At 41.2% G+C, this 16,982-nt stretch overlaps 1 gene segment (V, D, J or C); it reads left to right on the forward strand.

Annotated features, from left to right (window-relative positions):
- The first annotated feature begins 9,167 nt into the window (after positions 1 to 9,167).
- Positions 9,168 to 9,766, forward strand: LOC122705739. The segment is given in 2 exon segments: positions 9,168 to 9,313; positions 9,441 to 9,766. Coding segments are annotated over 2 exon segments (372 nt in total).
- Positions 9,767 to 16,982: the final 7,216 nt, after the last annotated feature.

Genomic DNA, 16,982 nt, shown 5'->3' on the forward strand with positions numbered 1-16,982 from the left:
GGCTGTACTAGTTTGCATTTCCACCAACAGTGTAAGAGGGTTCCCTTTTCTCCACAGCCTCTCCAGCATTTATTGCTTGTAGACTTTTGGATAGCAGCCATCCTGACTGGCGTGTAATGGTACCTCATTGTGGTTTTGATTTGCATTTCTCTAATAATGAGTGATGTTGAGCACCTTTTCATGTGTTTGTTAGCCATCTGTATGTCTTCTTTGGAGAAATGTCTGTTTAGTTCTCTGGCCCATATTTTGATTGGGTCATTTATTTTTCTGGAATTGAGCTGCAGGAGTTGCTTGTATATTTTTGAGATTAATCCTTTGTCTGTTTCTTCATTTGCTATTATTTTCTCCCAATCTGACGGCTGTCTTTTCACCTTACTTATAATTTCTTTTGTAGTGCAAAAGCTTTTAAGTTTCATTAGATCCCATTTGTTTAGTTTTGCTTTTATTTCCAATATTCTGGGAGGTGGGTCATAGAGGATCTTGCTGTGATTTATGTCGGAGAGTGTTTTGCCTATGTTCTCCTCTAGGAGTTTTATAGTTTCTGGTCTTACATTTAGATCTTTAATCCATTTTGAGTTTATTTTTGTGTATGGTGTTAGAAAGTGTTCTAGTTTCATTCTTTTGCAAGTGGTTGACCAGTTTTCCCAGCACCACTTGTTAAAGAGGTTGTCTTTTTTCCATTGTATATCCTTGCCTCCTTTGTCAAAGATAAGGTGTCCATAGGTTCGTGGATTTATCTCTGGGCTTTCTATTCTGTTCCATTGGTCTATATTTCTGTCTTTGTGCCAGTACCACACTGTCTTGATGACTGTGGCTTTGTAGTAGAGTCTGAAGTCAGGCAGGTTGATTCCTCCAGTTCCATTCTTCTTTTTCAAGATTACTTTGGCTATTCGAGGTTTTTTGTATTTCCATACAAATTGTGAAATTCTTTGGTCTAGTTCTGTGAAAAATACCGTTGGTAGCTTGATAGGGATTGCATTGAATCTATAGATTGCTTTGGGTAGAATAGCCATTTTGACAATATTGATTCTTCCAATCCATGAACACGGTATGTTTCTCCATCTGTTTGTGTCCTCTTTGATTTCTTTCATCAGTGTTTTATAGTTTTCTATGTATAGGTCTTTTGTTTCTTTAGGTAGATATACTCCTAAGTATTTTATTCTTTTTGTTGCAATGGTGAATGGTATTGTTTCCTTAATTTCTCTTTCTGTTTTTTCATTGTTAGTATATAGGAATGCAAGGGATTTCTGTGTGTTAATTTTATATCCTGCAACTTCACTATATTCATTGATTAGTTCTAGTAATTTTCTGGTAGAGTCTTTAGGGTTTTCTATATAGAGGATCATGTCATCTGCAAACAGTGAGAGTTTCACTTCTTCTTTTCCTATCTGGATTCCTTTTACTTCTTTTTCTGCTCTGATTGCTGTGGCCAAAACTTCCAACACTATGTTGAACAGTAGTGGTGAGAGTGGGCACCCTTGTCTTGTTCCTGATTTCAGGGGAAATGCTTTCAATTTTTCACCATTGAGGGTGATGCTTGCTGTGGGTTTGTCATATATAGCTTTTATTATGTTGAGGTATGTTCCTTCTATTCCTGCTTTCTGGAGAGTTTTAATCATAAATGAGTGTTGAATTTTGTCAAAGGCTTTCTCTGCATCTATTGAGATAATCATGTGGTTTTTATCTTTCAATTTGTTAATGTGGTGTATTACATTGATTGATTTGCGGATATTGAAGAATCCTTGCATTCCTGGGATAAAGCCCACTTGGTCGTGGTGTATGATTTTTTTAATATGTTGTTGGATTCTGTTTGCTAGAATTTTGTTAAGGATTTTTGCATCTATGTTCATCAGTGATATTGGCCTGTAGTTTTCTTTTTTTGTGGCATCTTTGTCAGGTTTTGGAATTAGGGTGATGGTGGCCTCATAGAATGAGTTTGGAAGTTTACCTTCTTCTGCAATTTTCTGGAAGAGTTTGAGTAAGGTAGGTGTTAGCTCTTCTCTAAATTTTTGGTAGAATTCAGCTGTGAAGCCATCTGGTCCTGGGCTTTTGTTTGCTGGAAGATTTTTGATTACAGTTTCGATTTCCTTGCCTGTGATGGGTCTGTTAAGATCTTCTATTTCTTCCTGGTTCAGTTTTGGAAAGTTATACTTTTCTAAGAATTTGTCCATTTCATCCAAGTTGTCCATTTTATTGGCATAGAGCTGCTGGTAGTAGTCTCTTATGATCCTTTGTATTTCAGTGTTGTCTGTTGTGATCTCTCCATTTTCATTTCTAATTTTGTTAATTTGGTTCTTCTCTCTTTGTTTCTTAATGAGTCTTGCTAATGGTTTGTCAATTTTGTTCATTTTTTCAAAAAACCAGCTTTTAGCTTTGTTGATTTTTGCTATGGTCTCTTTAGTTTCTATTGCATTTATTTCTGCCTTAATTTTTAAGATTTCTTTCCTTCTGCTAACCCTGGGGTTCTTCATTTCTTCCTTCTCTAATTGCTTTAGGTGTAGAGTTAGGTTATTTATTTGGCTTTTTTCTTGTTTCTTGATGTAAGCCTGTAATGCTATGAACCTTCCCCTTAGCACTGCTTTTACAGTGTCCCATAGGTTTTGGGTTGTTGTGCTTTCATTTTCATTCATTTCTATACATATTTTGATTTCTTTTTTGATTTCTTCTATGATTTGTTGGTTATTCAGAAGTTATTTAGCCTCCAGGTGTTTGAATTTTTAACATTTTTTTTCCTGTAATTGAGATCTAATCTTACTGCACTGTGGTCAGAAAAGATGACTTGAATGATTTCAATTTTTTTGAATTTTCCAAGACTAGATTTATGGCCCAGGATGTGATCTATTCTGGAGAAGGTTCCGTGTGCACTTGAGAAAAAGGTGAAGTTGCTTGTTTTGGGGTGAAATGTCCTATAGATATCAATTAGGTCTAGCTGGTCCATTGTGTCATTTAAAGTTTGTGTTTCCTTGTTAATTTTCTGTTTAGTTGATCTATCCATAGTTGTGAGTGGGGTATTAAAGTCTCCCACTATTACTGTGTTACTATTAATTTCCTCTTTCATACTCGGTAGTGTTTGCCGTACATATTGCGGTGCTCCTATGTTGGGTGCATATATATTTATAATTGTTATATCTTCTTCTTGGATTGATCCTTTGATCATTATGTAGTGTCCTTCTTTGTCTCTTTTCACAGCTTTTATTTGAAAGTCTATTTTATCTGATATGAGTATTGCGACTCCTGCTTTCTTTTGGTCTCCATTTGCATGAAATATTTTTTTCCAGCCCTTCACTTTTAGTCTGTATGTGTCTCTTGTTTTGAGGTGGGTCTCTTGTAGACAGCATATATGGGGGTCTTGTTTTTGTATCCATTCAGCCAATCTTTGTCTTTTGGTTGGGGCATTCAACTCATTTACATTTAAGGTAATTATTGATAGGTATGGTCCCGTTGCCATTTACTTTGTTGTTTTGGGTTCATGTTTATACAACCTTTCTGCATTTCCTGTCTAGAGAAGATCCTTTAGCATTTGTTGAAGAGCTGGTTTGGTGGTGCTGAATTCTCTCAGCTTTTGCTTATCTGTAAAGCTTTTGAGTTCTCCTTCATATCTGAATGAGATCCTTGCTGGATACAGTAATCTAGGTTGTAGGTTATTCTCTTTCATTACTTTCAGGACGTCCTGCCATTCCCTTCTGGCCTGGAGGGTTTCTATTGATAGGTCAGCTGTTATCCTTATGGGAATCCCTTTGTGTGTTATTTGTTGTTTTTCCCTTGCTGCTTTTAATATTTGTTCTTTGTGTTTGATCTTTGTTAGTTTGATTAATATGTGTCTTGGGGTGTTTCGCCTTGGGTTTATCCTGTTTGGGACTCTCTGGGTTTCTTGGACTTGAGTGGCTATTTCCTTCCCCATTTTAGGGAAGTTTTCAGCTATTATCTCCTCGAGTATTTTCTCATGGCCTTTCTTTTTGTCTTCTTCTTCTGGAACTCCTATGATTCGAATCTTGGGGCGTTTCACAGTGTCCCAGAGGTCCCTGAGGTTGTCCTCATTTCTTTTGATCCTTTTTTCTTTTTTCCTCTCTGCTTCATTTATTTCCACCATTTTATCTTCTACCTCACTTATCCTATCTTCTGCCTCCGTTATTCTACTCTTGGTTCCCTCCAAAGTGTTTTTGATCTCATTCATTGCATTGTTCATTTTTAATTGACTCTTTTTTATTTCTTCTAGGTCTTTATTAAACAATTCTTGTATCTTTTCAATCTTTGTCTCCAGGCTATTTATCTGTAACTCCATTTTGTTTTCAAGATTTTGGATCATTTTTATTATCATTATTCTAAATTCTTTTTCAGGTAGATTCCCTATCTCCTCCTCTTTTGTTTGACTTGGTGGGCATTTTTCATGTTCCTTTACCTGTTGGGTATTTCTTTGCCTTTTCATCTTGTTTAGATTGCTGTGTCTGGAGTGGACTTTCTGTATTCTGGAGGTCTGTGGTTCCTTTTTATTGTGGAGGATTTACCCAGTGGGTGGGGTTAGACGATTGGCTTGTCAAGGTTTCCCGGTTAGGGAAGCTTGCGTCAGTGTACTGGTGCGTGGAACTTGATTTCTTCTTTTTGGAGAGCAATGGAGTGCCCAGTAATGAGTTTTGAGATGGGTCTATGTGTTAGGTGTCACCTTGGGCAGCCTGTATGTTGACATTCGGGGCTATGTTCCTGTGTTGCTGGAGAATTTGCGTGGTATGTCTTGCTCTAAAACTTACTGGCTCTTGGGTGGTGGTTGGTTTCAGTGTAGGTATGGAGGCTTTTGGACGGTCACTTATTGCTTAAAGTTCCATGTAGTCAGGAGTTTTCCGGTGTTCTCAGGTTTTGGGCTTAAGTTTCCTGCCTCTGGATTTCAGTTTTATTCTTCCTGTAGTCTCAGGACTTCTCCAACTATACAGCACTGATAATAAAACTTCTAGGTTAATGGCGAAAAGATTCTCCCCTGTTAGGGACACCCAGAGAGGTTCACAGAGTTACATGAACAGGAGAAAAGGGAGGAGGGAGATAGAGATGAGCAGGAGAAAAAGGGGGACTCAAGAGGAGAGAGACAGATCTACGCAGCTGTCTGTTCCCAGAGTGTTCTCCGTATCTCAGACACCTACAAGGATTCACAGAACTGGATTGGGAAGAGAAGGGGAAAGGAGGAAATAGAGGTGTTCTGAGGTAGAAAACAGAGAGTCAAGATTGGGAGAGAATAATCTTCGGTTTAAAGATAGGGCTTCTCTTTTTTTTTTTTTTTGGTAAGGTTATAGTGTAGTGAAAATGAAAATGAAGAGTAGTAGAGGAGTACTAGAGGACTTTAAAAGAAATAAGAGAAAAAGAAAAATAGAAAATAGAAGAGAAAAAGGAAAGAAAAAAAAGAAAAAGAAAAAAAAAAGAAAAAAAATTTTTTTTTTCCCCCTAATTAAAAAATCGTAAAAGTCTGTGGAAATGAAAGTTAAGGAGTAATGGGGGAGTAATAGGGGATTTTAAAGGAAAACAAAAGAGAAGAAAGAAAAAAGAAAAAAAATTAAAAAAAAAAAAAGAGAAAAAAGTAAAATTATATCTAGGAGTTTCTCTGGAGCTGTTGCGGTCAGTGTGGGTTCGGCTCAGTTTCGGATAGCTCCTCGTTCCAGCTTATGCTTCTCGATATCTACAGGCCCCTCCGGTGTAGTCAGCGTTTCCTAGAGGGATTTTAATCTGTTGCACCAGTCCCTTCTGAAGCGGTTCCCTTTGTTTATTTGGCTTCTGTTTGCCGGTCTCTTTAGAGCCTCATTTCCGCCCTGACACAGGCGGGCGGAGGTGGACTCTTTTTCAGTTAGCTAGTTCCGTTGCGCTGCTGGGAGGGGCTGACGCTGCTTTCTTCGTCTGCGCTGCTCAGGCTCCCGGCTGTTCTATATGGAGCGCGCCCCGCGCTGCGCTAGGTTCCAGCCCTCGGGTGTTACACAAAAGCGCGGAAGGAAAAGCTGCGCCTGCTCTCTGTGCCTTCCCCGTCAGAGCGGTCCATGCAGCGAGGGGCTTGATGGGCGCACTATCCCCAGGTGTGGCGCACTCACTCCCTTCCGCGGACCCAGTCTCAGTTTCCGCTGATGCCAGTCGGGTGCGCGCGCCTTCAGCCCTCTGCGTCCCCAGCCCCAGTCCCCGCCCGCGCCGGTCGGGTGCCTGCGCCCTGTGTTTCGCCGCGACCTTCCCCTCCCCCCTGCCTCCTGCCTCCGGCGGGGCTGGGCGGGTCCGCAGCCTGCGACCTCTTCTTGGGACTTTCTCCGTCCCTTTGTTCTGCGAACGGCCGGCAGTGTGTTCCGGCCGGTTAATTTTCTCTCTTTTGGTCTCCCACAGTTCAAGTTGGCACCTCACAGAAGCTCCCTCCAATTGTCCTCAGGGCACTCAGGCCCGGACCCTAGCCCAAGCAAGGCCGCCTAAGACTCCCTTCCCGGGACAGGTCTCCGTCCTTAGCTCTTTTGTCTCACTTTTTATCTTTTATATTTTGTCCTACCTCCTTTCGAAGACAATGGTCTGCTTTTCTGGGCGCCTGATGACCTCAGCTAGCGATCAGAAGTTGTTTTGTGAGGTTTGCTCTGCAAACCTCTTCAGTTATTCTTTTGATGAATTTGTAGGAGAGAAAGTGGTCTCCCCGTCCTACTCCTCCGCCATCTTGGCTCCTCCCTGGTCTTCTCTCCTTACTTACAGATCAGTACTCAGTCCAGGATTCACAGTGACTCCTTCCCCTGTTGCAGGAAGGGGGACCCCTTCCAGGGCCCGAAACTGGGCTCTTGTCTAACACTTGGAAATGAATTGTCCCAGGAGACACACGTGCTGACAAAGCAAGAGATTTTATTGGGAAAGGGCACCCGGGTGGAGAGCAGGAGGGTGAGGGAACCCGGGAGAACTGCTCTGCCGCGTGGCTCACAGTCTTGGGTTTTATGGTGATGGGATTAGTTTCCGGGTGGTCTTTGGCCAATCATTCTAATTCAGAGTCTTTCCTGGTGGCGCACGCATCACTCAGCCAAGATGGATGCTAGCGAGAGGGATTCTGGGAAGTGGACAGACATGAGGTGTCTCCTTTTCACCTTTCCCGAACTGTTCCGGTTGGTGGTGGCTTATTAGTTCTGTATTCCTTATCAGGATCTCCTGTCATAAAACAACTCATGCAAATGGTTACTATGGTGCCTGGCCAGGGTGGGCGGTTTCAATCAGTGTGCTTCCCCTAACACCCCCACCTCTTGGCCCTCATCCCTCTCCCTCTCTCCCTTTTGCCCATGTCCCTCCTCTCTGGTATACAGGTCCACAAATTTCTAGGTTCCTCAGGATCCCAAAAATATTATTCCATCTCACAGTGAGACAATTGGGCAATTTTTGTTAAACCCCTCATGCACTGGTGCCTAGCAGCTGCCTCTGTGAAGAAAGTTGGGTGATGTCCTGGCTCATCTCATCGGTTTTCCTTATCTCTGTGCTACCTGATGTCCAAGATCCACAACTTGTCTCATATATTTTGTCCAGTTTTCTAGCTACAAGGTCGACTCTACCTTTATCAGTAAAAAGGAGTAACAGCAATTTATTTTTTAATTTTACAAATATGACATTTTATGATGGATGGGGTAATAACCTGCTCATTTAACCACACATTAGATGAGATCTGCCTTAAATGATCAGGTGGCTCACATGTGTAAAGAATCCACCTGAAATGTGGGAGATGCAGGAGACTCTGGCTCAATCCCTGTGTTGGGAAGATCCCCTGGAGGAGGGCATGGCAAGCCACTCTAGTATTCGTGCCTGGAAAATCCCATGGACAGAGGAGCCTGGCAGGCTGTAGTCTCTAGGGCCACAAAGAGTCAGACACGACTGAGCGACTGAGCCCAGCACAGGGCACAGGGATCATTCATTCACCTGATCGTTCAGCCACACCTTGTTTGAGACCTGACTTAAATAATGTTTCCAACATTATGTAACATTCCAACAGTATGTTGGCTGTGCCTTGGGGATGAATAGAGCCAATTCAGGTGAAGGTCTTGGGGAGAGGAGGGAGCACTTTCCATGCAGAGGGGTCCTTTTCTGACCCATGGGAATCATGGAGACATATGTAAAGAAGAAACCCTCTGACTATTTCTCCTAAAAATTGTTCACTGGCATTCTTTGAAAAGCTAGTGATATCATACCACACAGAAAATAATGGATGTAATAATGGAACGTTTCCCAAAGCATGTTTGTGTTTGGGGCTCTCCTCTTAGAGTCCTGTCCCATTCTCCTGTGTGTACTCCACAAACTCTCATCAGGAGGACTAGGTCAGGGGTAGGTCAGGATAAGGAGAGTGAAAAAGCTGGCTTTAAACTAAGCATTCAAAAACTAAGATCACGGCATCCAGTCCCCTCACTTCATGGCAAATAGATGGGGAAACAATGGAAACAGTGAGAGACTTTAATTTCTAGGGCTCCAAAATCACTGTGAATGGTGACTGCAGACATGAAATTAAAAGACACTTGCTCCTTGGAAGAAAAGCTATGGCCAACCTAGACAGCATATAAAAAAGCAGAGACATTACTTTGCTGACAAAGGTCCATATAGTCAAACCTATGGTTTTTCCTGTAGTCATGTATGGATGTGAGAGTTGGACCAAAAAAGAAAGCTGAGCGTGGAAGAATTGATGCTTTTGAACTATGGTGTTCAAAAGAGAACCCCTTGGCTCTTGAGAGCCCCTTGGACTGCAAGGAGATCAAACCAGTCAGTCCTAAAAGAAATCAGTTCTGAATATTCACTGGAAGGACTGATGCTGAAGTTGAAGCTCCAATACTTTGGCCACCTGATGGGAAGAGCCGACTCATTAAAAAAGACCCTGATGCTGGGAAAGATTGAAGGCAAGAGGAGAAAGGGACGACAGAAGATGAGATGGTTGGATGGCATCACCGACTCAATGGACATGGGTCTGAGCAAGCTCCGGGAGCTGGTGTTGGACAGCGAAGCCTGGCCTGCTGCTGTCCATGGGGTCGCAAAGAGTTGGACACGACTGAGCTACTGAAGTGAACTGAGGTCAGATATGACTGGGTGTAATCTTTAAGATCACCACCAGAGGGCGGGGCTTCCTTCAAATGCGATTCCTTTTTGTGTTCAGGAGCTGGTTTGACTTGCCTCCTCTGTAGCCACAAGACAGGTGACTGCTGCTGTGCAGAAAGGGGTCCCCATTTTCTGAGTGAGGAGCTTCTGTAACATCCAGCTGAAGACTACCTTTGATAGATTTGATGTTTCCAGGGAACAAGGACTGTCGCCAGAATGTTTTCAGCCTCTCACTCAGTTCTGGTCATCTTCTTAATACTTGGTAAGTAGCATTTTATCCTAAAATGATTTCTCATTTTCCTATGATAACAGGTAAATTTTATTTTTCTTCTCTGGCTGAAAACTCTCCTCCTGTACATTACCACTATAATGAAGTGATTCTCTTGTAGGAGGGACCAATGGTGACTCAGTGAACCAGACAGAAGGCCCAGTGACTGTCTCAGAGGGGGCTCTCATGACCCTGAACTGCACTTACCAGACTACATATTCAACTTCCTATCTTTTCTGGTATGTCCAGCATCTCAACAAAGCTCCTCAGCTCCTCCTGAAGGGCTCAACAGCAGACAAGAGGGTTGAGCATGAAGGTTTTCAGGCCACTCTTGTGAAGAGGGACAGCTCCTTCCACCTGCAGAAACAGGCAGTGCAAGCATCAGACTCGGCTGTGTACTACTGTGCTCTGAGGGACACAGTGATGGAGGGCTGCAGGGGGAGCTGAGCGCAAACCCAAGGGGAGCAGGAGGCTGACGTCAGGAAAACGTATATTCTCTCCTTGATCAGAGTTTAGTTTACATTTAGAGTTTTTCAGGAAAACCAATCAAGCTCAGGTTTAATGCTAGAAACTCAGAGGGTTGGGAATTGCTCTCCAGGGAACATAGGTTGGATGTCAGTCTTAAAGAAGACCCAAGCTCCAATTCCCAGAAGTACCCCTGTTCATCCAGAAAGTTTCCTCTCTTCTCTAGGCTGACTTTCAAAATAAATCTATTTTTCTCATAATGCAAGATAGATATTAGTTGTCACAAAATTAGTAGTTCATTTAGAGAAAAGAAATAGATGATTAAAAGCTGCATCATCTGAATCATCATCATAAACCAACACAGAGATACCAGGCAAATCACATAGCAGTCTGCGAGTGGCTGAGACGTAACGCTATTGAGGTGCTGTTTGCAGTGAAAGTCTTTGAACTGGAGCAGTTGCAGCCGTGGGATGACTTTTGAGTGGCCATGTTTCTTTTATTACTTACTTGTTTATTTTTGGTCCGGCTGGGTCTTTGTTACTGACCTTGGGCTCTCTCCAGTTGCAGCGGGTGGAGGTTGCTCGTCATTGCGGTGCACGGGCTTCTCACCGCGGCGGCTCCTCTTGGTGCAGAGCGCGGGCTCCCGCTGCACCGGCTTCAGTAGCGGCAGCGCACGGGCTCAGTAGGGGCGGCACACAGCCTCTAGGGCTGCATTTCTGATGTAAGGAAATAAGGATGCTTGGTCTGGTGAGCTTGTACTCATTTTGGCTATAGGGTGGATATTTAAAAGCAAGATTATTTTAGCACACATTATTGATTCCTGTTAGACACATACAGCTGGACAAATTTTGTCCACCAGGAAGCTTGCTGTGATTGCATTAAACAGACAAGGAACTTTATCCAGTGTAAATTTCCACAGAAACCCATGCCTTGGAGTGTAGGAAGAAAAGTTACGACGATTGAGAGTAAACAGTTGTATCTTCCTGTATGAAAGAAAAACTTGCGAGCTTATTTCACTGTAGATTTGGGCTGCAGATCTCTCCTCCCCCAAAAAGAGCTATACAAAAATGGATGCCTATTTGTTCTCAGAGGTCACTATAATCATAATAAATTGTTTTTGTCACAAAACGTATGCCTATCCTAGATGCATTGACTGAATATGCATGCAGCCCTGATGTAATTGTTGTTAATTTAATTACAGCATGGCAACCTGCTCCAATATTCTTACCTGGAGAATCCCAAGGACAGAGGAGCCTGGTGGGCTACAGTCCATGCAGTCTCAAAGAGTCAGCTATGACCAAGTGACTTTCCAGTCTAAATAGGCAGCTGACAATCACCAACCACATCAACAAGCCATGACATGACGCAGGCAAACTGATATCAGCCAGTTGCATCTCCTGTTCTGATGCAGAAGTGTCTCATAGTTCAGTCACTGTGCGTGTGCCCTCAGGCACGGCTCAGGCATCTGCTCAGAGGAAGAACTTCCCACATGGGGCTCCCTGGCCTGCTCAGAGCTCTCATAGCCTCCGTCTGCCTTGGTAAGGCTGGTAAGGATGACCGCCAGCAGACTCAGCTCTGCTCAGCTCCCGTGTGTAGAGGTAGGGCAGGTGATTATTGTCTATTGGGGTTTAGGAGAGTTGGTTAACTGGCAGAGGGATTAGAACTCTTAATCCTCTGTTTGTTCCTTGAAGCCCTCTGAGTTCCACGGGGAAAATCAGCCTCTTCCTTTCTGTCTCTCTCTCTCTCCGTATATATATATGTTTTTTTCTTTTTTTTCTTCTCTCTAGGATCCATCATGGCCCAGAAAGTAACTCAAAACCAGTCAGAAATTCCTGTGCTGGAGAAGGAGGATGTAACCTTGAACTGTGCATATGAAGCTGTTAGTTATTCTTATTATTTATTCTGGTACAAGCAACCACCAAGTGGGGAAATGATTTTCCTTATTCATCAGGAGTCTTACAATGAACTGAATACAACAAAAGGTCAGTATTTTTTGAACTTCCAGAAAGCAACGAGTTCCACCAGCCTCACCATCACAGACTTACAGCTTGAGGACTCAGCGGTATATTTCTGTGCTCTGAGAGACCACAGTGATGCCGGTGCCTGAGGGAGCCCCACAGAAACCTCAGATGTCAACATGTGGAGTCCCCCAGCTGTGAACACCTTCGTGAGATTCTCAGTAAGGACAGGGACAGGTAGAGGGGTTAGAAGTGAAAACCTCACTGTAAGGAAAATGCTATCTCTTTGGCTCAGAGAACATATTTCAAAGTGTCATTCATCAAAAATACCTTTATCTTCAATTCTTTATCTTGCAGAAGATCATTTGCCAAATTAAAAAAAAAAACTTAAATGGTGATTTATTGAAGCATGAAATATGGCTTTAAAAAATTCAATAGTATTTGACTAAATCTGCATCTGAGTTGTTAGAGTTGTAGGTTCATTGCACAAATATTTATGCATTGTAAGTCTGGTCATCATTGTAGATCTGAAATATCTCTGAAAGGACACTTCTTGGACCTTCCCTGTGCCCTGCCTCACCTGTGCCGTGAATGACTTGGAATGATGTGCTTAGAGTAACTGTTACCACAAATCTTCACCCCAAGGGGAAACGAAACCCTACAGTTTGCTCAGAACTAACCTCATCACCTGGTCACATTCTTGATATGTGATTATGGAGTTATGCATGTTTAAGGTAGAAAATAAAATATGCAAAGAAGGAATGCTAAAAACAAAATAACTCACCAATTTTACTAGTCACAAAGAACTCTATTAGAGATTCATACCTTATAGGATATTTCTATTCTGAGTTTTTACCTGACAGTATATTGTGAAATAATTATTTCACAACAATATTTACAGGTCAACATCACACATTCTAATGGTGATATTCCAATGTGTGATTTTATCATAGTTTTGGGCTAATTCCATTTTACTATCTTTTTAGATTGTTTTACTGACTGTAGTAAACAATACTGGAATAAACACAAAGGTATTTGGTGATTTTCTTGATGACTCCTAGGAGTTTAATAGGAGTTTACCATTAAATCTTTCTGATGTGGCTCCCTGCTCATTTCTGTGACCCTGGAGTATAGAGCATTTTCACTCTGCAATTACTAAACAGTCATATTTTCCTTGTTTCACAAAATTCTTTTATAGGAAGGCTTTGCTTTATACTTTAGTCCCAGTTAACTCCAGATGGCTTCAATTTTGGATGATTCTGCACCATGTATGTGCAGAGTAGCTGTCATATAACATCTAAAAGAGTTAAGTCTCTGCACTATTCTTGGTGACTCTAGGTGGGAATTAACCTAGTGGGTTTGCTTTCATCTGGAATTCCAAAAAGGAAGACACTACTCTTCCTTATGTAAAGATGTTCTATCCCTATTGTACAAATAACAAGGATCCCAGTAAAGAGCAACTTTCCAGAAAAGAAAGTATAAGTGTGTGTGTGCATGACACGCAAGTGTGTGAAGGAGAGAGATGAGAGAGATAATAGACTTACATAGCCAAGTCATCAAGTAATTAGTTAAAAGAGTTGAATTTGTAAAACATATTGGAAAGAAGGAAGTAAAGTCACCTAGAGACCAACTTTTAATGAAGAAAATAGATGTAAGCAGTTTCAAGGAATAAATAAAACATGTGAAAGAAGAAAAATGTATCCTAGAACTGACTCTTTGCAATCCCATGGACTGTAGCCCGCCAGGCTCCTCTGTCCATGGGATTTCCCAGTAAGAATGCTGGAGTGGGTTGCCATTTCCTTCTCCAGGGCATCTTCCCCACCCAGGGATTGAACTCGCATCTCCTGCATCGGCAGTCAGATTCTTCACCACAGTAAAGTGAGAGAAGTTGTCATTGCAACCTAATGTGAGCCTCAAAATCCTCCAGACTTCAGGGGAATATTTCAAACTCTCTGAGTCAACCCTTTGAATCTCCTCTAACTTTAGAAAGATTGAAAAAAACACACATCACCACAGCTTCACTTTTTTTCTATTTTGTTTTTTAATATATTTTTAAATTTATTTGGCTGTGCCAGCTCTTAGTTGCAGCACATGGGATCTAATTCTCTGTCTGGGGTCAAACCCAGGTCCCTAGCTTTGAGAGTTCAGCATCTTAGCCACTGCCCCACCTGTGAAGTCCCTATTTATTCTAACACTTTAGTAAATTATCAGTTTTCTCATATATCATTGTGCAGAACAGGCTAAGGAAAGTTAAAAAGTGGGCTTTATATATGGTTTGCAAGTGTCTTCAAGCATGTATTGTGGTCTCTCTCCATGAGTTCTCATGTACTGCAGGCTGTCTTCAAAGCCCAAGACAAAAGGGATGTTGCAATTAATATGCTTTTATGTATCGACATCTATATCTATAATAATGTATTGTGTTTTTCAGTAGCTCAGTCATGTCCGACTCTTTGTGACCCAATGGACTGCAGAACACCAGGCTTCCCTGTCCTTCGCCATCTCCCAGAGATTACTCAAACTCATGTCCCTTGAGTCAGTGATGCCATCCAACTATCATCCTCTGTCATCCCCTTCTCCTCCTTCAATCTTTCCCAGCATCAGGGTCTTTTCCAATGAGTAGGTTCTTCGCATCAGGTAGCCAAAGGATTGGAGCTTCAGCTTCAGCATCAATCCTTCCAATGAATATCCAGGACTGATTTCCTTCAGAATTGACTGGTTTGATCTCCTTGTAGTCCAAGGGACTCTCAAGAGTCTTCTCCAACACCACACTTCAAAAGCATCGATCCTTCGGCACTCAGCCTTCTTTATGGTCCAACTCTCACATCCATACATGACTATGGAAAAATCATAGCTTTGACTATATGGACCTTTGTTGGCAAAGTAATGTCTCTGTTATGAGTTCCATAGGGTCAGGAAATATGAATGCATTATACATTACACAGTACATAGCACATAGTGGTTACATATTAAATATTGGTTGACTGAAGAAGAAGAATTAATTCATAAAATCAACAGATATAGAGCTTCTACCCTTTGGATGCTGTTAGGTAATTGTGAATCTATTTTTTCTTGTAGTTCATTTCTCATCACCATAAGAATACTTCTGTTTATATGTGTCATAAGTTCCCTTTCTGTTTGAACAGATTTTCTTCATATGGTACTATTTTCAGGCTTGCAATGAAATTAAATGGTCTCCCTCCTGTTGGCATAGACAGAGCCATCTTAATCCCCTGAGTGAGTCTATAGTGAGGTGTATCGACTTGTTCTCTTGTAAACTTGAAAGTCCCTCTTATCAGTGATTCTTCTAGGTTTCAGCCAATGTTAACGTACCCCTGTATTAGCTCTTTCTTGCTTTCATTTCTAGACTTTTTAATCTTCGAATTTTGGCCTCAAATATTTACTTGCTGTGACTAAAGATATGGATCCTATTAAGCTAAGGATGGTAGTGGGCAAGGAGGGAGCAGTGGTCCAGACTGAAAGAAAGTCATAGTTACCTTAGTTCTCTGTGAGCCCCAATACTTTTCCTTTCCATCCTAATTTCTAGGTTTCAAAGGAAATGACCTTTGTATAACAGGTAGTCTCCATGCACTAGATATTGCCCATGAGTACAACTGATGGTGTCAAACTATCTGTTTCTATTTATCTTTACCCTTGCCATGACTTGTGCTGCTTCTTTGTATGTTTTTTCTTTCAAATCTAAAGACCTAGTTTAGGGATAAATACTCCTATCATTGGGAGTCCTAGCCTAAGACAAGAAAAGTACCTTGTCTGTTTCTCTAGTTTCTGTTTTCAAGGGCTGACTTATTTTGATCAAGAACAATTTTAAGCTCCTGGATTCACAACCCTTAAGAAAATTTTTAGAAAGTGTTATCCTCAATTGTAATATTTGTGTTTAAAAAAATTGGTATTTAAAAGAGTCTGCCGCTGGGACAGTAGAAAGAAGAATGACTACATCCTTGGAGAAATTAGCTGTTTGACCTTGGAATGCTGACTGTGAAAAAAGGTCAATAATGGAAGCCTGTAATTTTAGCAAAAAGTAATAACAGAAAGAGGGAATTTTCATTCTTGGGACAATTTGTAAAGAATATTCTCTTCTTCGAGAAGCACATGCTCAATTATAGGAAAGAAGTTACAGACAAGGAAGCAGATTCTGATGTTTAGCTCAGTTTGATGACTTAAAGATTGATAGGCATTTTTCTCAGAGAACTTTAAAGTTTAAAGAAATGTGAATGTTAGAAGAGATTACAGTTATCTTCAATCATAAGACAGATGTAACCATTTTCTGAATCTATACTAGAAAACATTGCCCTGTAATACATGATAGAGGATTTCAGAGGTGATGAATTGAGAAGGACTTGGCTTTTTACTACAATTTTAACTTTACCCTTTAGGTAGAGAAATCACACTAAGTATAAAAAGGGAAAGTCACGGGCTCAAAGAACAAATTTTTTTTCACTCCCCTATGAGAGGTCTTCAATCCACACTTTGGTTATGTTGCTTTGAACTAGTTACTTGATAACAGCAAATAGGTAAAGCCTGAAACAAAGATGATGACACAGCCTTTTAAAAAATATTTTAAAAATATATACATTATAAAAGTTATCTCAAAATGGATCATGGACTTAAATGTAAAATATAAAACTGCAACTCTAAAAAAAATAAGAGAAAAACTTCAGGCTTGCAGCTAAGTAAATCTTAGATCTGACACTGAAAGCATGATACATTCACACACACATGCACACACCAAACTGAATCAAAATTAAAAACCTTTCCTCTGTAAAAGACCCTGCTAAAATATGAAATGATAAGTTACAGAACTGGAGGTGAAAGTGAAAGGTGCTCAGTCGTGTCTGACTCTTTGTGACCCCTTGGACTATACAGTCCATGGAATTCTCCAGGCCGGAATACTGGAATGGGTAGCCTTTCCCTTCTCCAGTGGATCTTCCCAACCCAGGGATCGAACCTAGGTCTCCTGCATTGTAAGGTGGATTCTTTACCAACTGAGTTATGAGGGAAGAAAATGAGCAACGGATTCGAACAGGTGCTCCCCAAAGAGGGGATATACAGATTGCAAATTAGCACCTGAAAAGATGTTCAACAATATTAGTCATCAGAGAAATGCAAATTAAAGCCACAATGAAATATCACTACACAAATCTCAGTGGGGCTAAAATAAAAAATAGTGATAACACTAAATTCTGGCAAACATGTGGGAAAAACTCAATCACTCACAAATTGCG

This window comes from Cervus elaphus, chromosome 12 (genome assembly GCF_910594005.1).
Source record: "Cervus elaphus chromosome 12, mCerEla1.1, whole genome shotgun sequence".
Lineage (NCBI taxonomy): Eukaryota > Metazoa > Chordata > Mammalia > Artiodactyla > Cervidae > Cervus > Cervus elaphus.